This window comes from Entelurus aequoreus, linkage group LG01, assembly GCF_033978785.1.
Source record: "Entelurus aequoreus isolate RoL-2023_Sb linkage group LG01, RoL_Eaeq_v1.1, whole genome shotgun sequence".
In the NCBI taxonomy this organism is placed as follows: domain Eukaryota; kingdom Metazoa; phylum Chordata; class Actinopteri; order Syngnathiformes; family Syngnathidae; genus Entelurus; species Entelurus aequoreus.
This window is the reverse complement of record NC_084731.1, coordinates 90,368,369-90,387,847: the sequence shown is the minus strand read 5'-3', so window position 1 is coordinate 90,387,847 and position 19,479 is coordinate 90,368,369. Positions and strand designations below refer to the sequence as shown.

At 38.6% G+C, this 19,479-nt stretch overlaps 1 protein-coding gene across 2 annotated transcripts in view; it reads right to left on the bottom strand.

The window, feature by feature from the left end:
- ptgfrnb (prostaglandin F2 receptor inhibitor b) overlaps positions 1-19,479 on the bottom strand; it is a 168,070-nt gene that overhangs the window by 97,477 nt on the left and 51,114 nt on the right. For both annotated transcript variants that reach the window (XM_062061599.1, XM_062061609.1), the window contains exon 5: positions 16,410-16,838. In XM_062061599.1, coding sequence (XP_061917583.1) covers positions 16,410-16,838 — 429 coding nt within the window. The remainder of the gene's footprint in view (positions 1-16,409; positions 16,839-19,479) is intronic.

The window sequence follows — 19,479 nt, the reverse complement described above, 5'->3', positions numbered from 1 at the left end:
ATGTCCGATCATTACCTTATAAAATTCGAAGTTCTGACTCATTGTCAACAAGCTACTAATAACAACTGCTTTAGTAGCTTCAACATTACTGTTGTCACAACTATGACTCTTATTGGCGTACTGCCTTCAGTAATGGCACAATTCCCAAATTATGTGGGCTCTATCAATAACCTCACTAACAACTTTAACGATGCCCTGTGCGACGCCATTGAAATTATAGCACCGCTAAAGCAAAAAAGGGCCCCTAAAAGCTGTACCCCCTGGTTTGCAGAAGAAACCAGAGCTTTTAAACTATCATGTAGAAAGCTGTACATGCTTTTCCATCAAGCATGTAGTGATGGTTAATGATCAGGTCAATCAATACGCTAGTGCAAAGATGAGTGAGGTGACTTTAGATTATACGCTTTTCAGGTTTTGAAAAAAATATTTATGTACATTCTTGCAAAACATTCAAAAAAATTATGGCAGTAACTAAGGTAGGGTATAATGGCGAGTTTCCCAAATCTTTTCGATTTAGATTCGTAAGGTTCTAAATCGATTAATAATGATTCAATTCCATTTGATCGCCACTGAATATTGACAATGTCTGAAATCTGTTACAAAATACAAATGTACTTTCCTATTTTTCCTTCATCGTGAAAAACTTTGACAGCTTAAACATCCTCCAGTCTCAAAAGTGCAATTTTTAAACAAGAAAGGAATTGCAAGAGCAAGTGTAATTGTATTGCGACATTCCATTACTACGAACTGGATTAAATGAAACAGTAAATACACCACACGATTCAATTAAATTCTTAAGGGCAACGATTCGATTCAGAATCGATTTCTCGATTCAAAATGATTCTCGGAAAGAAAAAAAAAAAAAGAAAAAAATCTGTACTTTTTAATAACAACGGCTGCCAGTTCTATGATTATCTACATTCCTCAATACAATAGATAAACAGCGATGATACATTTCTGTATTACTAAAAAGAAAACTGATTTTGTTTAATAAAATTCTACCCAGACATTCAACAAAGTCAAATACAAATAGGGCAACATGAGAAGTATCCCACACTTCTCTTCACTAAAGTAAATCTGTACAGCAGATTTGATCATTTACATCAACAGTATGATTTGGCTGCACAGGACAATATATATATATATATATATATATATATATATATATATATATATATATATATATATATATATATATATATATAATGTTAGGTCAGGAAAAAACACAGAGGCTATATCATCCCCACAAGCCTGTTTCGGAGGTTCCCCTTTTTTATATAAAATCTCAAAAAGCCATAAAATCCACTGACGAGCAGGGTAACCTGCGAAACAGGCTTGTAGGGATGATATAGCCTCTGTGTCTTTTCCTGACCTAACGTATATTCCGCTCTAACCCGGTATTGAGCACTGTATAACAGAACGACAGAAATCTCGACTAATATATATATATATATATATATATATATATATATATATATATATATATATATATATATATATATATATATATATATATATATATACATATATATATATATATATATATATATATATATATATATATATATATATATATATATATATATATATATGTATATATATATATATATTTTTTTTTTTTTTTAAATAAAAAAAAATGTAACCAATTTTTTTTTTTTTTTTATTGATTATTAAGAATCGTTGCAAAGAAAAATGGCGATTCTTTTGAAAATCGATTTTTTTTTGACACCCCTATTAAATATGTAGGCAAATTTCTAATTTTGTTTGCGCAGTCAGACAGGATGTAACGCACAGTATTTTTATTGTGAAGGCCGGAACTGTGCACTTGGTTTTTCTAGCACACTTGACACTGCTCCGTGTGGAAGATGAATGTGTAATCCAAAAGGACCTTCCGTCCTTTCCTCAGCGGCGATCTTACAAGACTCTAAGTTACAAATATAATCAGTAATATTAACGGTTTCGGTCAGATGTTTACGTTGCATGATATGTGGTAGCCGGCGAGAAAAGCCGTAAGTCTATGCCAGCAAAAGTTGCAATGTGAAAATGGAGTGATAATATTATGTTAGTAAATCCCAGACTTTCTTTTGTTGTTGTTGGCAGCTAACCTTAGCATAGTCTGCATGACGCTGCAGCTCCCGGATGGAATTGTGGATGGGAAATAATCGATATTATCTCTTGTGACTCGATATTTCCAAAAATGTTATGAGATCCATGAATGATTGATCAAATTGATTATTTTACCCAGGCCTCGATATAACCTGTTTTTAATGGTGATCAACCTAAAATTTACAAGTGGGATTAATATGATTAAAACGTGTATTCTTTAGACAGTACTAAGTAAAACACCTGTTATAATAAATATGCCTATGTGGAAAAATACACTACCCATAAACTTAGAAATAATATTCAGGGCCCTCTCACTGTAGGCAATTTGCAACCGCAATTAACCGGTTAATAGATCATCAACATCACACATAGTCAATTAAAGCAATATTGTCAAACGCCCATCCCTAGTAGAGACATAACTTTAGTTTCTCAGGGGGCATAGAGGCAAGCTTATTACTTTCGGTATTACCAAGCTGCCATTAGGGAGGAGAAGACTGTGGTGCTGTGGCAAAACAACCGTGTATGGAAAGCAGTATGACAAGATAAGACTAGAATCTTGAGCTGTTATGTCAGTAGTGAGCCGCAAAGACATTTTTATGGAGATATACTATCCATCCAGAAGTCAGCTATTGGTTGTTTTAAGTTAAGTTAAAATTAAAGTACCAATGATTGTCACATACACTAGGTGTGGTGAAATGTGTCCTCTGCATTTGACCCATCCCCTTGTTCACCCCCTGGGAGGTGAGGGGAGCAGTGAGCAGCAGCGGTGGCCGCGCTCGGGAATCATTTTTGGTGATTTAACCCCCAATTCCAACCCTTGATGCTGAGTGCCAAGCAGGGAGGTAATGGGTCCCATTTTTATAGTCTTTGGTATGACTCGGCCGGGGTTCGAACTCACGACCTTCCAGTCTCAGGGCGGACACTCAAACCACAAGGCCACTGAGCAGGTTTTGGAACAATCTGACATCAGTGTCTGTCTGGGCCACACCTCTCTACAAGGACCTAATCAACAATGAGCATAGCATAATAATCTAAAGTAGTGGAATAGATAAATAATTCCTCTACTTTACATAAAAGTAACCTTGGAGCGCACAAAAAGTTGACTTAAAAGTTGGCATATTTTGAGCTGCTCTATTAACAATTCCAGCTGACATAACAACACACCCACTTGGAGGTGCAACTCTTGGTGAGAAAAATGACTCCGAATAACTAAGGGTGTAACGGTACGTGTATTTGTATTGAACCGTTTCGGTACGGGGGTTTCGGTTCGGTTCGGAGATGTACCGAACGAGTTTCCACACTAACATATTAAGTAGCCTCTTCCGCTTCCTTCTGCCTCTGTTTTTGTCAGTACTCTACACAGCACCCAGCATTGTCCCACCCACACAACCATCTGATTGGTTACAAACAGAGCGGTAACAGCCAATCAGCAGTGCGTATTCAGAGCGGTAACAGCCAATCAGCAGTGCGTATTCAGAGCGGTAACAGCCAATCAGCAGTGCGTATTCAGAGCGGTAACAGCCAATCAGCAGTGCGTATTCAGAGCGCACGTAGTCAGTGCTTAGCGTTTAGCAGGTAAGCATCAGGCAGCGGACTCTCCCCAAATTATAATAAAAACCTCCCAGTCAACTACTAGTAACATCACTATGAGCCCGTTGACCTTCTAGAAATATAAAAGGCAGCTCAGCTCGCTCGCAGTCCTGGCTTGAGGTGAAGGCTAATTCGCGTTTAGCGTAACGTTAGCTCATTTTGCGGGGTGTGTGTGTGGGTGCGTGTGTGTGTGTGTTACGGACAGCAAAGCCCTGTCCGTCTGTTATTTAACTTTACTTTTTTATGTGTTGATTGAGCTGTGTTGAAGCAGCAAAAAAGGCATTATGTTAAATGAAGAGTTTCTGTCTCTGATAGTTGATATAATAATGTAACTGCATCATTAAGCCTACATGAACTCCATGGTGTTCAGGGATGAATAGTCTCTCCTATTGCTATTGTACCATTTTTTCAGCTATAGTTACATTAATCATTAGTAATGCATCTGCCAAGTTTTGAATGGCAGGGTCCCTGCTATCACATGTTGATAAAAATATAACATTTACATAATAAATCAACTACAGGCTTCCCAAATGCTGTAATTAATTAAGCATGATGAATTGACTTGAAACTGTTTTATGTTGCACATTTTATATGTAGAAGAAAAGTTTTGTCATTTTATTTAATCTGAGCAACAACTTGAGACAGTTTAATGTTGATTAACGTGGGCAGAACCATTATAGTGTTCCCAATGTTAAAAGGATAAAGCCATTGTTTACAAATTCGGTAAATAAATAACCCAAAAATGTATATTTTGTTGTTTTCTTACTGTACCGAAAATGAACCAAACCGTGACCTCTAAACCGAGGTAGTACCTAACCGAAATTTTTGTGTACCATTACACCCCTACAAATAACTGCATGCATGTACGTACGCATGTGTGTTCACGAAATACAAAGCAAAAAAAGAAGTTTGTCCTTGATGATAGATTGCATTGTGAAATAGAGGGAAACATCAAGGGAACACCTCAGTAGAATAGGAAGTAACTGGTGACAGCATGCCAGCAGAAAACCACACACAGACACACACACACAAACACACAGCACGAGGATGAAATATGTCAGAAGAAATGCTGTTCTCATGCTGTGTATGTAAGCGCGCGTGTGTGTGTGTGTGTGTGTGTGTGTGTGTGTGTGTGTTGGGGGGTAGCTGTGGTAGGAATGTATACCCACAGGCTATACCGTTGCCGTTCTACCAGTGAGAGCAGTCCCATATGCTCTGTAAGTGGGACATAAAACAGGCACACAATGAAAAAAGGAGGTACATACAGTGGTTATTAGACGTAACCCCCCCCCCCCCCCCCCCAAACCCCCGCATGCCTGCCTACACACACACACACACGCACACACACACACACACACACACACACACACACACACACACACACACAATGGCCTTCACGTCACAAGAACTCCTTCATTCCGCACTCCATCCAGCTGTATAATCACTCGCCATACAGCAATAGATGATGTCTGTCTATTACCTGACCGCTTCTACACTATTTTGCCAAAAGTATTTGGCCACCCATCCAAATGATCAGAATCAGGTGTGCTAATCACTTGGCCCGGCCACAGGTGTGTAAAAATCAAGCACTTAGGCATGAAGACTGTTTCTACAAACATTTGTGAAAGAATGGGCCGCTTCTCAGGAGCTCAGTGATTTCCAGCGTGGAACTGTCATAGGATGCCACCTGTGCAACAAATCCAGTCGTGAAATTTCCTCGCTCCTAAATATTCCAAAGTCTACTGTCGGCCTTATTATAAGAAAATGGAAGAGTTCGGGAACAACAGCAACTCAGCCACAAAGTGGTGAAAGAGGGTGAAATTTGGTAGAGGAGGAATTATGGTGGGGGGTTGTTTTTCATATTCATATTGAACCGTATGGGTAAAGAATGGGATGGCACTTCAAGTTCATATGTGAGTCAAGGCAGGTGGCCAAATACTTTTGGCAATATAGTGTATGTTAGCTACCTCTCTTTGTTTATAATGTATATTTTCTGCTGGATCTACTCTCTATTTTATGCTGCCCTTTTTTTTGCTGCAGCTGTTACATATACTGTAATATTGTACATGGTAATTGGGATTTGTTATGTATTGTATATATTGTATAAAAATATAATATAATAATATATCAGTATAAATGATATACTGTATATATAATATGTAAATATTACATATATGTTGTATTTTATATTGCTACTGTGGTACATTTTTAGTCTAATTCATACCTTTTGTTTTCGCCCTCTTTTTGTGCCCTTGTGTGCAAAACGGATCAAGACCTTGCATTAATTTTAGTTACAGCCTCCAATTAACTGTTGTGTCTATGCGTCCGCCCACTAAGTGTGGTTAGAATTTCTAAACGTAACAGATCCTGAAAACTTTTAGGACTTTCACATGATGATATGCTAGCTCAATAGGCTTTCGGCTAGAGGAGTGTCCAAACTACGGTCCACAGGCCAAATGCAGCCCACGAGACGGCACGAGTTCAGTTAACAATTTGACCGGGAGCAGTGTGTCCTTATTATAAATAAATATCCATTCTATTGTGGCCAAACAGATCAATTTTCGTTTCATCTGACATCACATGGACAAAGATAAGATCATATGGAGAAGAGGTCTGTGGTCAGATGAAACAAAAATTGAGCTGTTTGGCCACAACACCCAGGAATATGTTTGGAGGAGAAAAGGTGAGGCCTTTAATCCCAGAAACACCAATCCTACCGTCAAGCATGGTGGTGGTAGTATTATGATCTGGGGCTGTTTTGCTGCCAATCGAACTGGTAATGAGACAATGAAAAAGGAGGGTTACCTCCAAATTCTTCAGGACAACCTAAAATCATCAGCCCGGAGGTTGGGTCTTGGCCGCAGTTGGGTGTTCCAACAGGACAATGACCCCAAACACACTTCAAAAGTGGTAAAGGAATGGCTAAATCAGGCTAAAACTAAGGTTTTAGAATGGGCTTCCCAAAGTCCTGACTTAAACGTGTGGACAATGGTGAAGAAACAAGTCAATGTCATAAAACCAACACATTTAGCTGAACTGAATTAATTTTGTCAAGAGTGGTCAAAAATGACACCAGAAGCTTGTGGATGGCTACCAAAAGCACCTTATTGCAGTGAAACTTGCCAAGGGACATGTAACCAAATATGAACATTTCTGTATGTATACTTTTGACCCAGCAGATTTGGTCACATTTTCAGTAGACCCATAATAAATTCATAAAAGAACCAAACTTCATGCATGTTTTTTGTGACCAACAAGTATGTGCTCCAATCACTCTATCACAAAAAAATAAGAGTTGTAGAAATTATTGGAAACTCAAGACAGCCATGATGTTATGTTCTTTACAAGTGTATGTAAACCTTTGACCACGACTGTATATAAATAAAGGCTTGGTTGGTCTAGACCAACAACCTTCAGCATACAAAGAGCAATTTGAGCCCATTTCCCACCAAATAAAACCCACCTCGAGCCGCAACTACTTTTAGTTTCATTACATTTATGCTGTGACATTTATGAAATCAAACACTAGTCAGAACACGACTCAGCAAGTTTTTGCTCTGATCAGCTTTCTGCAGCAGTTCTGAAACTGCTCTTTAGTATTTTTTTCGTGAATGCTGTGTGTTTGTCCTGGAAATGTATTTCCACGTTTGATTTTTTGTCGTTTGCTATTTTCTCCCCACATATTAACCTCGTCAACAGTGAACAGTCCATGAAGCATTAAATGTTGTATTTTCATCAGAAATGTTTCTCTTTTTGATTTTTCCTTTGCCAGTTTACCGGGGGTTGACCGCTAAAAACAATACAATTGCTTGGCAGCAAAAGATGACGCATAGGGGATGTTACGTACATTTCCATAGACAAAATATTGCAAGATAACAAACTCTCTAAAATAAAGACGATTACATTAAAATAGACAAACTAAATAAAATAAAATAAATTAAAATAAATAGCCATTATTTATTGACATTTTTCAAAAGTCAAAGAGAGCCAGGGTGGAGGCATGAAAGATCTGCATGCGGGTTGCAGACACCTGGGGCCGTACTTATCAAGCTTCTTAGAATTACTCCTAAGAAGTCTGCTAAGAGTTGACTTAAGAGTAAATAAATTCTTCGCTGAAAGCTGCACTTAAAAGTTAGTTATCAAGCGTCTTACTCACACTTTCAGCGAAGTGTAGGACTGAATCTTAAGTGTCACACTCAGAGCTGAATTACGACATTACTATGTGCCGTAAACGGAATTTTAGGTGACGTCATTTCTGTGTCCATAGAAATGACCAATCACGGAAGGGAATCCGTTGTCTAAGAATAAAGAAATATCTTGGAAATATTTAAGTGGACAATGGGAGTGTATATTTTGACAATAAACTCCAAAATAATACAAAACAAACTAGTCCCCGCCGGCACTCACGCTACCACTCCCTCTCTTCTATCGCCCACACACTCACTGACGTCACTCACCTCACGGCCACACACATACGCTACTGTCATAACATTTTCTTTCCAATTCATTAATTAGGCAACTAATTTGAAACTGGTGTGGGTGGCTCTATATATACTAGCCCACTGCAGCCACATGCAGAAATCAACAAGGAATCGAAAAGTATTAAATCTGTGACAAAAATAATATCCGCTCTGTCTAAACGATACCGTTTGATCAGCTGCTCGTCATCAAAAAAAAAAAAAACATTGTTCCGTTCCCTGAACGTTCGCGCACGTCTCTCTCGCCTCAGTGCCATCCCCTGCTGGCAACTCCTAACCACTTAAGACACCTCTGAAGGTCTCTTAAATATCGTGGAGAGTAGGAGTGATTCTTAGACTTAAGAACGTTGATAAAAAGCTTTTATTCTTAAGTTTGAGAGTAGGACTAAATTTCGCAAATTCTCAGGACTTAAGTGTAAAATGGCACTCTAAGAAGCTTGATAAGTACGGCCCCTGGTCTAGCCTGACAACCAGCAAGCACACGGATTCTATTGTTTCAACTGATTCTGATTTGCAATTGCGACACATTGAACAAAGTACAAAGTCGAATGGCACTCAGTCGACATAAACCAAACATCAACATCCATGTCCTTTCGGATGATGAATTCCACTCACTTTTCACAATGATAATACATTACTGGATACAATGCTTCTGTGGGGGGAGCGTATCAACACAACACAAATAAATTGTGTCTTTTAAACTGTACCCCATTCCTCTTAAACCCTTAGTGGAATTACTGTAGGACTTTGACTTTTGAAGTACACTATATTGCCAAAAGTATTTGGCCACCCATCCAAATGATCAGAATCAGGCCACAGGTGTATAAAATCAAGCACTTAGGCATGGAGACTGTTTCTACAAACATTTGTGAAAGAATGGGCCGCTCTCAGGAGCTCAGTGATTTCCAGCATGGAACTGTTATAGGATGCCACCTGTGCAACAAATCCAGTCGTGAAATTTCCTCGCTCCTAAATATTCCAAAGTCAACTGTCGGCTTTATTATAAGAAAATGGAAGCGTTTGGGAACAATAGAAACTCAGCCACGAAGTGGTAAGCCACATAAACTGACAGAGAGGGGTCAGCGGATGTTGGGCTTGGCCCCTTAGTTCCAGTGAAAGGAACCTTGAATGCTCTAGGATACCAAAACATTTTGGACAATTCCATGCTCCCAACTTTGTGGGAACAGTTTGGAGCGGGCCCCTTCCTCTTCCAACATGACTGTGCACCAGTGCACAAAGCAAGGTCCATAAAGACATGAATGACAGAGTCTGGTGTGGATGAACTTGACTGGCCTGCACAGAGTCCTGACCTGAACCCGATTGAACACTTTTGGGATGAATTAGAACGGAGACTGAGAGCCAGGCCTTCTCGATCAACAATAGTGTGTGACCTCACCAATGCGCTTTTGGAAGAATGGTCGAAAATTCCTATAAACACACTCCGCAACCTTGTGGACAGCCTTCCCAGAAGAGCTGAAGCTGTAATTCATATGTGAGTCAAGGCAGGTGGCCGAAAAAAATGTATCGCAGAATCAGAAAAAATTTAGAGTGTTCTTGTATTCTTGGGGATCTCCATCAATTTAGTAATGTGTCATCAAAGAGTAAAAATGCATTTTTTTCAATATGCATAATAACAAAAAGGGTAATATTAAAAAAATGGATAGATGTTGATAGCCCAACTCATACTGACTGGTACACACAAGCTATGGAGATGATATCAGTAGAAAAAACTGCATTTAGTTTAGATAATAATGAGTCATATATTGGAATATGAGATCCATTATTTAAATTTGTTTTAACTATTAAATAAACCAAAATATGACTTATAATCTTTGTGGAGAATATTGGACACAATGTGTTGTCAAGTTTATGAGATGCGATGCAAGTGTAAGCCACTGTGACACTATTGTTAATTTTTTTTTTTTTAATTGTTTGTAATGATAATTTTAATGAGGGATTTTTAATCACTGCTATGTTGAAATTGTTACTAATATTGATACTGTTGTTGATAATATTCATTTTTGTCTCACTACTTTTAGATTGTTCCGTGTCATGTTTGTGTGTCTTCAATTGCTGGGTCGGGTATGGTTTTGGAATTGGATTGCATTATTATGGTATTGTTGTGTATTGTTTTGTTGGATAGATTAATAAATTCATTAAATAAAAAATAAAAAATACAATAAAATAAAGTTAAGCTAAAAAAAACGATAGAGTAATTTACAGCGAGGATTTCAATGATTTAGACTTTGAGGTTGAACGTTTTGGTCCGAGTTTGGATGGAAAAAATGAAAACGACTCAAGCCAAATGCAATCCAGAAAATCGAGAGCACCCTCAAGGAGAACAAGACTGAGTCGCAGCCTGCAGGAAAGCAGAGAAAAGAAAGGCTAACACCTGTCGTGACAGATTTTTTTATCCCCTGCTGTGCGAGCGAACATGCAATCAGAGTCGTGGAGCTACACTTCCGTGTTTACCAGCTGGGCAAATTAAAATCAAAATATGGATTTTTACGATCATGCATGCCTTGATTGCCAAAGATGTTTAGTAATGTGATCTGTGATATTTCTACTGAAATAAATGCTAACACAACAGCTGAGGATAATCGAGAGGGGACACATTTTCTGGCAGGTTGAATGAAACATGTTGGGATGCAATGATATGGAAATCATATCATGGTCATTGTGACCAAAATTATCATGGTTATACGGTATTGTTGAATGTGTTCAAAAAGTACTCAGACACACACTGAAATCTTTTGATCAAGATTGTTTTTTCTAATAACTAAAATAAATACCAAAATATAATAGGAAAACCCTGTATTTTGCATGTTTTGTATTTATTTTGCTTAACTGATGCTTGCAATGAAAGTTCCACGCTCTAAATCACTGAGCTCCTGAGAGCGGCCCATTCTTTCACAAATGTTTGTAGAAACAGTCTCCATGCCTAAGTGCTTGATTTTATACACCTGATTCTCATCATTAGATGGGTGGCCAAATACTTTTGGCCATATAGTGTATATCAATATTTTAAACAAAACGAGCTAAGTGCTTAAGGTTGCCTAAGTGTTTTATGGCTAGATAACCAGCGTTGAGTACTCAGATTACCTTTTGTTGTAAGTAGTAACGTAACTTGTTGCTTCTTTTTAGAAAGTAATTAGCCGTTGCTATGTCAAAGCAGTTTTCGTTGATTTTGGTCATTAACGTCGGGTAAATAGCCTCACGCTTGTGCGCGAGGATAGCTGGACCTTCTTCTTGCTCACTGCGGTGAAGGCCGCTGACTGTTCAGTTCGAAAACACTCTTCAGCCACCTAGCCGCAGCATTAGGTTAGTCTGCACGGGCTATGGGGAGAGCATACTTGCCAACCCTCCCGTTTTTAGCGGGAGAATCCCGGTATTCAGCGCCTCTCCCGACAACCTCCCGGCAGAGATTTTCTCCCGACAAACTCCCGGTATTCAGCCGGAGCTGGAGGCCACGCCCCCTCCAGCTCAATGCTGACCTGAGACTGAGTGGGGACAGCCTGTTCTCACGTCCGCTTTCCCACAATATAAACAGCTTGCCTGCCCAATGACGTCATAACATCTAGGGCTTTTAGAGAGTAGAGTGCACAAACAACTGCGCACACAACAAGGAGACGAAGCAGAAGAACGAGGAAATTACAGACATGGCGACGCCGTCGACGAGCAAGATGAAGAAATACACTAGCAAGTTCCAAAACGAATGGAAACAAGAATTTCAGTTCATCCAGGACAGTTCGAAGGGGAAGGTGTATGTTGCCTGTGAATATGTAGAACAGACTTCTCCATTGAACACGGTGGCCGAAATGATATACTCATCATGAACGGAGAAGTTAAACAGGACAATACTGCCATCTAATGGATAGCCACCGGAACACTGAAATTCAAGTATTTCTTTTATGTAAATAAAATATATATATATATATATATATATATATATATATATATATATATATATATATATATATATATATATATATATATATATATATATATATATATATATATATATATATATAGCTAGAATTCACTGAAAATCAAGTATTTCATACACATATATACATACATACATACATACATACATACATACATATATATATATATATGAAATATATATGAAATACTCGAGTTGGTGAATTCTAGCTGTAAATAACCACGCCCCCCGCCTCCAACCACCCACCCCACCCCCCCCCCCCCCCGACCAAGCCCCAAAACCCCCCACCCCCTACCCCCCACCTCCCGATATTGGAGGTCTCAAGGTTGGCAAGTATGGGGGAGAGGCTCTGTCAAGCGGAGGAGAAGCTAAACATTTGACACGTCGCTAGCTGCTGTGCGAAGCAGCTAAAAGAACTGAGCAACATAAACAGATGAGACTAGTGATAAAGTCACTACAAGGAGAGAAGTAGGTTCTCAAGCAAATTGGTGACTGTAAATAAAGCTGTAGTCACGCACTGATAACCAAATGCATTCGGTGACCAAAGCATTGCATCACTCGGCACCATAGCCACCATATTCTTCTGAAAATGTTGTTGTGTTGGGTCGTCGTGCATCAGAGAAGTAATTAAGTAAGTAAATTGTATTTATAAAGCTCTTTCACAGGTAAATTCACAAAGCGCTGTACAAAACATAGTTGAAGTAAAACAACAATGCAATTAGAACAGTGGCAACATCATAAAAAGGTGATTAAAATTGATAGTTAAATGGTGCATTAACTAAAAGCTTTACTAAAAAGAGAAGTTTTCAAATGTTTCTTAAAAGTGTCAACACAGTCAAGATCACAGAGGGACTGGTGCAAATTGTTCCAGAGTCTGGAAGCTATAGCCTGGAATGCCAGGTTTCCACGGGTTTTTAAACGAGTTTTGGGGATCTTTAAAAGACCCTGTCCTGAAGACTGGAGGCTGCACCCTGAAGAGTAGGGGCATAGCAAGTCAGTGATGCACTGGAGGGCCCCACCATGCAATGCACGGAATGTCAGGACTAAAATTCTAAACTCAATGCGGAATATAATTGGAAGACAATGGATAAAGTGGGGGCAATATGGGCTGTTCTGGGTCAAGAGTCTGGCAGCTGCATTTTGTACAGTCTGAAGTCTCTTTAGCATTGACTTGGGGAGAAGTCTACGTACACACGCAAGGGGCGGGATTGAGCCAATGCGAGTGAAAGCAGATAATGCCCTGTGCTGTGCCCATCAGTGCAAACACCCGTAACCAAGGCAGCATCAATAGACATACTTGCCAACCTTGAGACCTTCAATATCGGGAGGTGGAGGGGGAGAGTATATTTACAGCTAGAATTCACCAACTCAAGTATTTCATATATATATATATATATATATATATATATATATATATATATATATATATATATATATATATATATATATATATATATATATACTTGACTTTCAGTGAATTCTAGCTATATATGTACACTACCGTTCAAAAGTATGGGGTCACATTGAAATGTCCTTATTTTTAAAGGAAAAGCACTGTACTTTTCAATGAAGATAACTTTAAACTAGTCTTAACTTTAAAGAAATACACTCTATACATTGCTAATGTGGTAAATGACTACTCTAGCTGCAAATGTCTGGTTTTTGGTGCAATATCTACATAGGTGTATAGAGGCCCATTTCCAGCAACTATCACTCCAGTGTTCTAATGGTACAATGTGTTTGCTCATTGGCTCAGAAGGCTAATTGATGATTAGAAAACCCTTTTGCAATCATGTTCACACATCTGAAAACAGTTTAGCTCGTTACAGAAGCTACAAAACTGACCTTCCTTTGAGCAGATTGAGTTTCTGGAGCATCACATTTGTGGGGTCAATTAAACGCTCAAAATGGCCAGAAAAAGAGAACTTTCATCTGAAACTCGACAGTCTATTCTTGTTCTTAGAAATGAAGGCTATTCCACAAAATTGTTTGGGTGACCCCAAACTTTTGAACGGTAGTGTATATATATATATATATATATATATATATATATATATATATATATATATATATATATATATATATATATATATATATATATATATATATATATATATATATATATATATATATTTTATTATATATATAAATAAAATAAATACTTGAATTTTAGTGTTCATTTATTTACACATATACACACACACACACAACACTCATCTACTCATTGTTGTACTTGAAAGTACAATGCTTTGTTAAGGGTTGAATTGTCCATCCTCTTTCTATTCTCTGTCACTATTTTTCTAACTATGCTGAACACCCTCTCTGATGATGCATTGCTGTGTGGCACGCACAAAAGTGCTTTCATCAAATGCACGAGAGTGTGGAATCTTCCATCTCTCCCTAACATGGCCCAAAACCGGTCAATCCTTGCTTCCTGGGGAAGATCTTCCCTGGCAAGCAATTGGTACTCCAGTACTTGTACCCGGAGGCTGGTCAGGTCCAATCGCAGCTGCGGCAGACTTTTTTTTTGGGGGGGCGTGGCCTCCAGCTCCGGCTGAATACCGGGAGTTTGTCGGGAGAAAATCTCTGTCGGGAGGTTGTCGGGAGAGGCGCTGAATATCGGGATTCTCCCGCTAAAAACGGGAGGGTTGGCAAGTATGTCAATAGATATGTGGTATGGTATGGCAACATGGTCTCAAATATATATATCCCTTTCTAAAACAGGGCTCGAATTTGGTGTAATGCCCTAAAAAATTGACCAACATTTGCGGCAACAACTTGCCGTGACCGCCCTTGACTTTTTACTTGCTAATGTACAAGGGATATGATGGTCGACGGCATAATGATAAATAGTACAAAATTCCAGACGGTCTTAACAGTCTCCTTTATAAATGACTAAAACTCTATAATTATTAGTTCATTTTAGACAACTCGAAATCCGACACACGCGCACTATGATAGCCTGACATATTAAACATGATGTACTATCACCGTTAATCTTGCTCCAAGGGTACACCTTCGGAGTATACTTAGTCGACAGACCTACATGTCACATTAAGGGTGGCCGTATAAACAACGGCAACACTGTAATAAATATGTGCCACATAGTGAGAACATATTAAACAACAATGACAAACACATTTTGGGAGAATATTTGCCCCGCTACACAACACACACAACAGAACACATTCCCAGAATTCCTTGGAGCACCAACTCTTCCGAGCGGCTACAGTCATTTTCCCTCGCTTTCTGCCATGTGTTTAAAAGTGCACTGCTGTTTTTAGATGGAGACAGGTGTGGACAATATTGGAGATACTTGTCACCACACTAAAAGTATACAGCGGAGGAGAAAAACTATATGATGTTGCTTTCATTTTGACAATACTACGTCTATCAGCTGGTGTGACCTAGTTAATGAGGTGAGGAAACTCCTGCTTTTTTTGTTGTTGGCAAAACTGTTGTACTGAACCATAAGGGGGCGTTAGAGAAGAACACATCTTGTTTATTAGACTGTATCTTCATTAGCCAAACTGCTATGTGTTTTATTCTTATATCAAAAAGTAAACGTTTTATTCTGTGTAGTTAATTCCTATATGACATATTTCTGCTCAAACTCTTAATGGATCTGTCCTGATACATGTTCTACATGTACATAACTTAAAAAATAAATAATTTAAAAAAATACTTCCCTCTATCAAAAGGTAAAAATAGAGATAAAGGCATCATGAAATGACAAAAAAGCTGACAAATAATGAATTAAAAAAACTGTATATGTATGCATGCATGCTTTGGAGCCCCTGCCTGGAAAGAAAATAATGTTTGCCTTGGTGCCCTTCTAACTTGCCTTGGTGCTCTAAAATATGAGCCTTGCTTTGACCTTAAAAAGTTTAAATTCTGCTAAAATATACCGGTATAACTTGTAATACCGGTATACCCCCCCAGAGTAAACCTTGGAGTGATGGTGATTAAGTTCAGAGCTCCTACACTTATGCCAGTTAATTGTAATGCACAGGACTACTTGGAAATACTTCAGTTGTTTGTGTACAACTTGTATAGCGGTACTCATTCACCATCCACCAATATGTACCATCCTAAAAAATGCACAAAGCCATTAATGTTTAAATAACTGACCAAGATCATTGTGCCTTCCTTACAGTCAGGTGGTATTGTCATTGCATGAGAGCTGCCAGTACTGGGAAGCGGTGGTTCAATTAGAGTCATTTCAATTTCAACATGCACTGTGACATACTGAAGCAAAACAAACCAACTCAAACTGTCTTTTTACTTACTAATCTGGGACACTTTCACCGTCACAGGGCTTGACGTCTTCTCAGCCGCCATGTGCCACCGGCCTCCTCCGCCTGCGCTCCTCCCGCCTTTCTCGATGAAGGCCCGGACGCGGCAGGTGTACGTCCCTCCGTCTTCCGTGCTCACTTGCATCACTGCAAGCCTATAGCCGTCCGCCCCGACCCGCTCCAGGCCCGCCTCGCTGCGCTTTCCTTGCGCTGAGCCGGCAGACATGTTCGATACCACCACCCCGTTGCGCTCCATGGTGATGATATCGCGGCCGTTGGCCAGCCAGGTCACTTCGAGCGACAGGGAGGGCAGGTTCCCGGCGGCCACAGAGCAAAGGAGGGTCAGCTTTTCACCGGGGGCGAGGAGCAGGTTTGTAGAGGGTGGAGAAGCAGACGAAGAAGCCTTCACACTGAGGGATTGACCTTGAGAGCAAAAGAGCAGATAGTTATAACTAAACTGAGATGTGTCTATAAAAACTACAGCATTAAAGCTGCTGTATGTCACTGGCTCAAAATTACACTTTTCCAAACCACAAAAATATGAGAATCATGGGTTGCACAAAACAGACAATATATAGTAGAATGTAGAGTTGTCCCGATACCAATATTTTGACAGCGCTACCAAAATTATTTCAATACTTTTGTAAATAAAAGGAGACCACAAAAAATTGCATTATTAGCATTATTTTAACAAAAAATCTTAGGGTACATTAAACATATGTTTCTTATTGCATGTTTGTCTTTAAATAAAATAGTGAACATACAAGACAACTTGTCTTTTATTAGTAAGTAAGCAAACAAAGACTCCTAATTTAGCTGCTGACGTACGCAGTAACTTATTGTCATTTTACGTTCTATTATTTTGTCAAAATTATTAAGGACAAGTGGTAGAAAATGAATTATTAATTTACTGTTAATATCTGCTTCCTTTCTCTTTTAACATGTTCTATCTACACTTCTGTTAAAATGTAATAATCACGTATTCTTCTGTTGTTTGATACTTTACATTCGTTTTGGATGATACCACAAATGTAGGTATCGATCCGATACCCAGTAGTTACAGGATCATACATTGGTCATATTCAAAGTCCTCACACTGCAAAAACTGAAATCTAAGTAAGATTAAATATCTCAAATAAGGGTGATATTTGCTTATTTTCTGTCTGATAAGATAATTCTTCTCACTAAGCAGATTTCATGTTAGAGTGTTTTACTTGTTTTAAGGGTTTTGGTCCTAAATGATCTCAGTAAGATATTACAGCTTGTTGCTGAGATTTTATGACCTATATTGAGTAAAACATGCTTGAAACTAGAATATCAACTGTTGCAAAGCTGTGTCATCAACACTCACAAGTACAAAACTACTTTTTTAAAGTAACAATTTCTTATTTCAAGCATGTAAAAAAAAATCATGACTTTGACACAATTGTGTCTCATATTAAAACAGATGACAGCCAAATGGACTTTGCTGTTTTATTTTCAAAGAAATAATAGAAAATACGTACTCATATAGTAGTACAGTTGTTATTGTTCATTGAGGTTAGCTAATTTTACTTGTTTTGGAAAGTCTTGACAAGCCAAATTTTATTGTTCTATTGGCAGATAATTTTGCTTAGTTCAAATAAAATACCCCTAATTTTTGTATTTTTTTTTCTTGTTTTTGAACACTGACTTTTTGCAGTGCATGTGTCCAGGGACATATTTCCTGGGTTTATAAACATAATATACATTTTTTTTAAACGAAAGAAGATGTTGTGATGCCAAAAAATAGACGTAATCATAGTAGTATCGACTAGATACGCTACTGTACTTTGTATCATTACAGTGGATGTTAGGTGTAGATCCACCAATGGCGTTTGTTTACATTTTGACGCCTGTAAACTACGGTGTGTAGTGAAGCATGGATGATACTTGTAAGAAACTTACTTTATTTGTCGCCATGGAGGCGAGGATTAGGTACTTTTCAGGAGGCGCTATAGTACCGAAAATTATTATTATTAGTTTATATTATTATTATTAGTGTCACGGTACTAAACTAATACCAGTATACTGTACAACCCTAGTAGAAAGGGGATTCATATGGCCCCATTCGTCGCAGTATATCTGACACATGAAACGTGACAAATTGAGGAGTTCACCATCCACTTTAGCCGCCAGATTGCAGTCGTATTGAATATCCTAAAATGCGTTTTGTGTCAATTCCAACTTTGACCACAGCGTCAGTTGCTTTGTAGAGCGCCGCATTCCATCATTTTCAGCAAACTGCATTGCAAAATGATTAACCCCCCCCCCCCCACCTTCCTCTCACGCGAGATCCACCCAGGATTGGGGCTTTATAAATCCCGTTACTACAATAAATAATATCAATTCAACAGACAACAGAGCTTTTGATACCATTGTTATAGGATGAGTCCCCAACGCAATATAGCATTCTTGCTAGCTATCGCTCCACAGTGCAAAGCCACTTCCTAGCCTTGATGGCAAAAAATAAACAACGTTTCTTACATGCTACACTACACACTGTTGGAAGATATGCTAACCGCTAACCACGAGCAAAAGCTCTTAAATGTAAACAAAGGTGGGCAGATTGGATGATTAATAGAGATGTCCGATAATATCGGACTGCCGATATTACCTGCCGATAAATGCTTTAAAATGTAATATCGGAAATTATCTGTATCGGTTTCAAAATTATCTGTATCGGTTTCAAAAAGTAAAATTTATGACTTTTTAAAACGCCGCTGTTTACACGGACGTAGGGAAAAGTACAGACCGCCAATAAACCTTAAAGGCACTGACTTTGCGTGCCGGCCCAGTCACATAATATCTACGGCTTTTCACAGACTCAAGTGAATGCAAAGCATACTTGGTCAACAGCCATACAGGTCACACTGAGGGTAGCCGTATAAACAACTTTAACACTGTTACAAATATGCGCCACACTGTGAACCCACACCAAACAAGAATGACAAACACATTTCAGGAGAACATCCGCACCGTAACACAACGGAACAAATACCCAGAACCCCTTGCAGCACTAAATCTTCCGGGACGCTACAATATA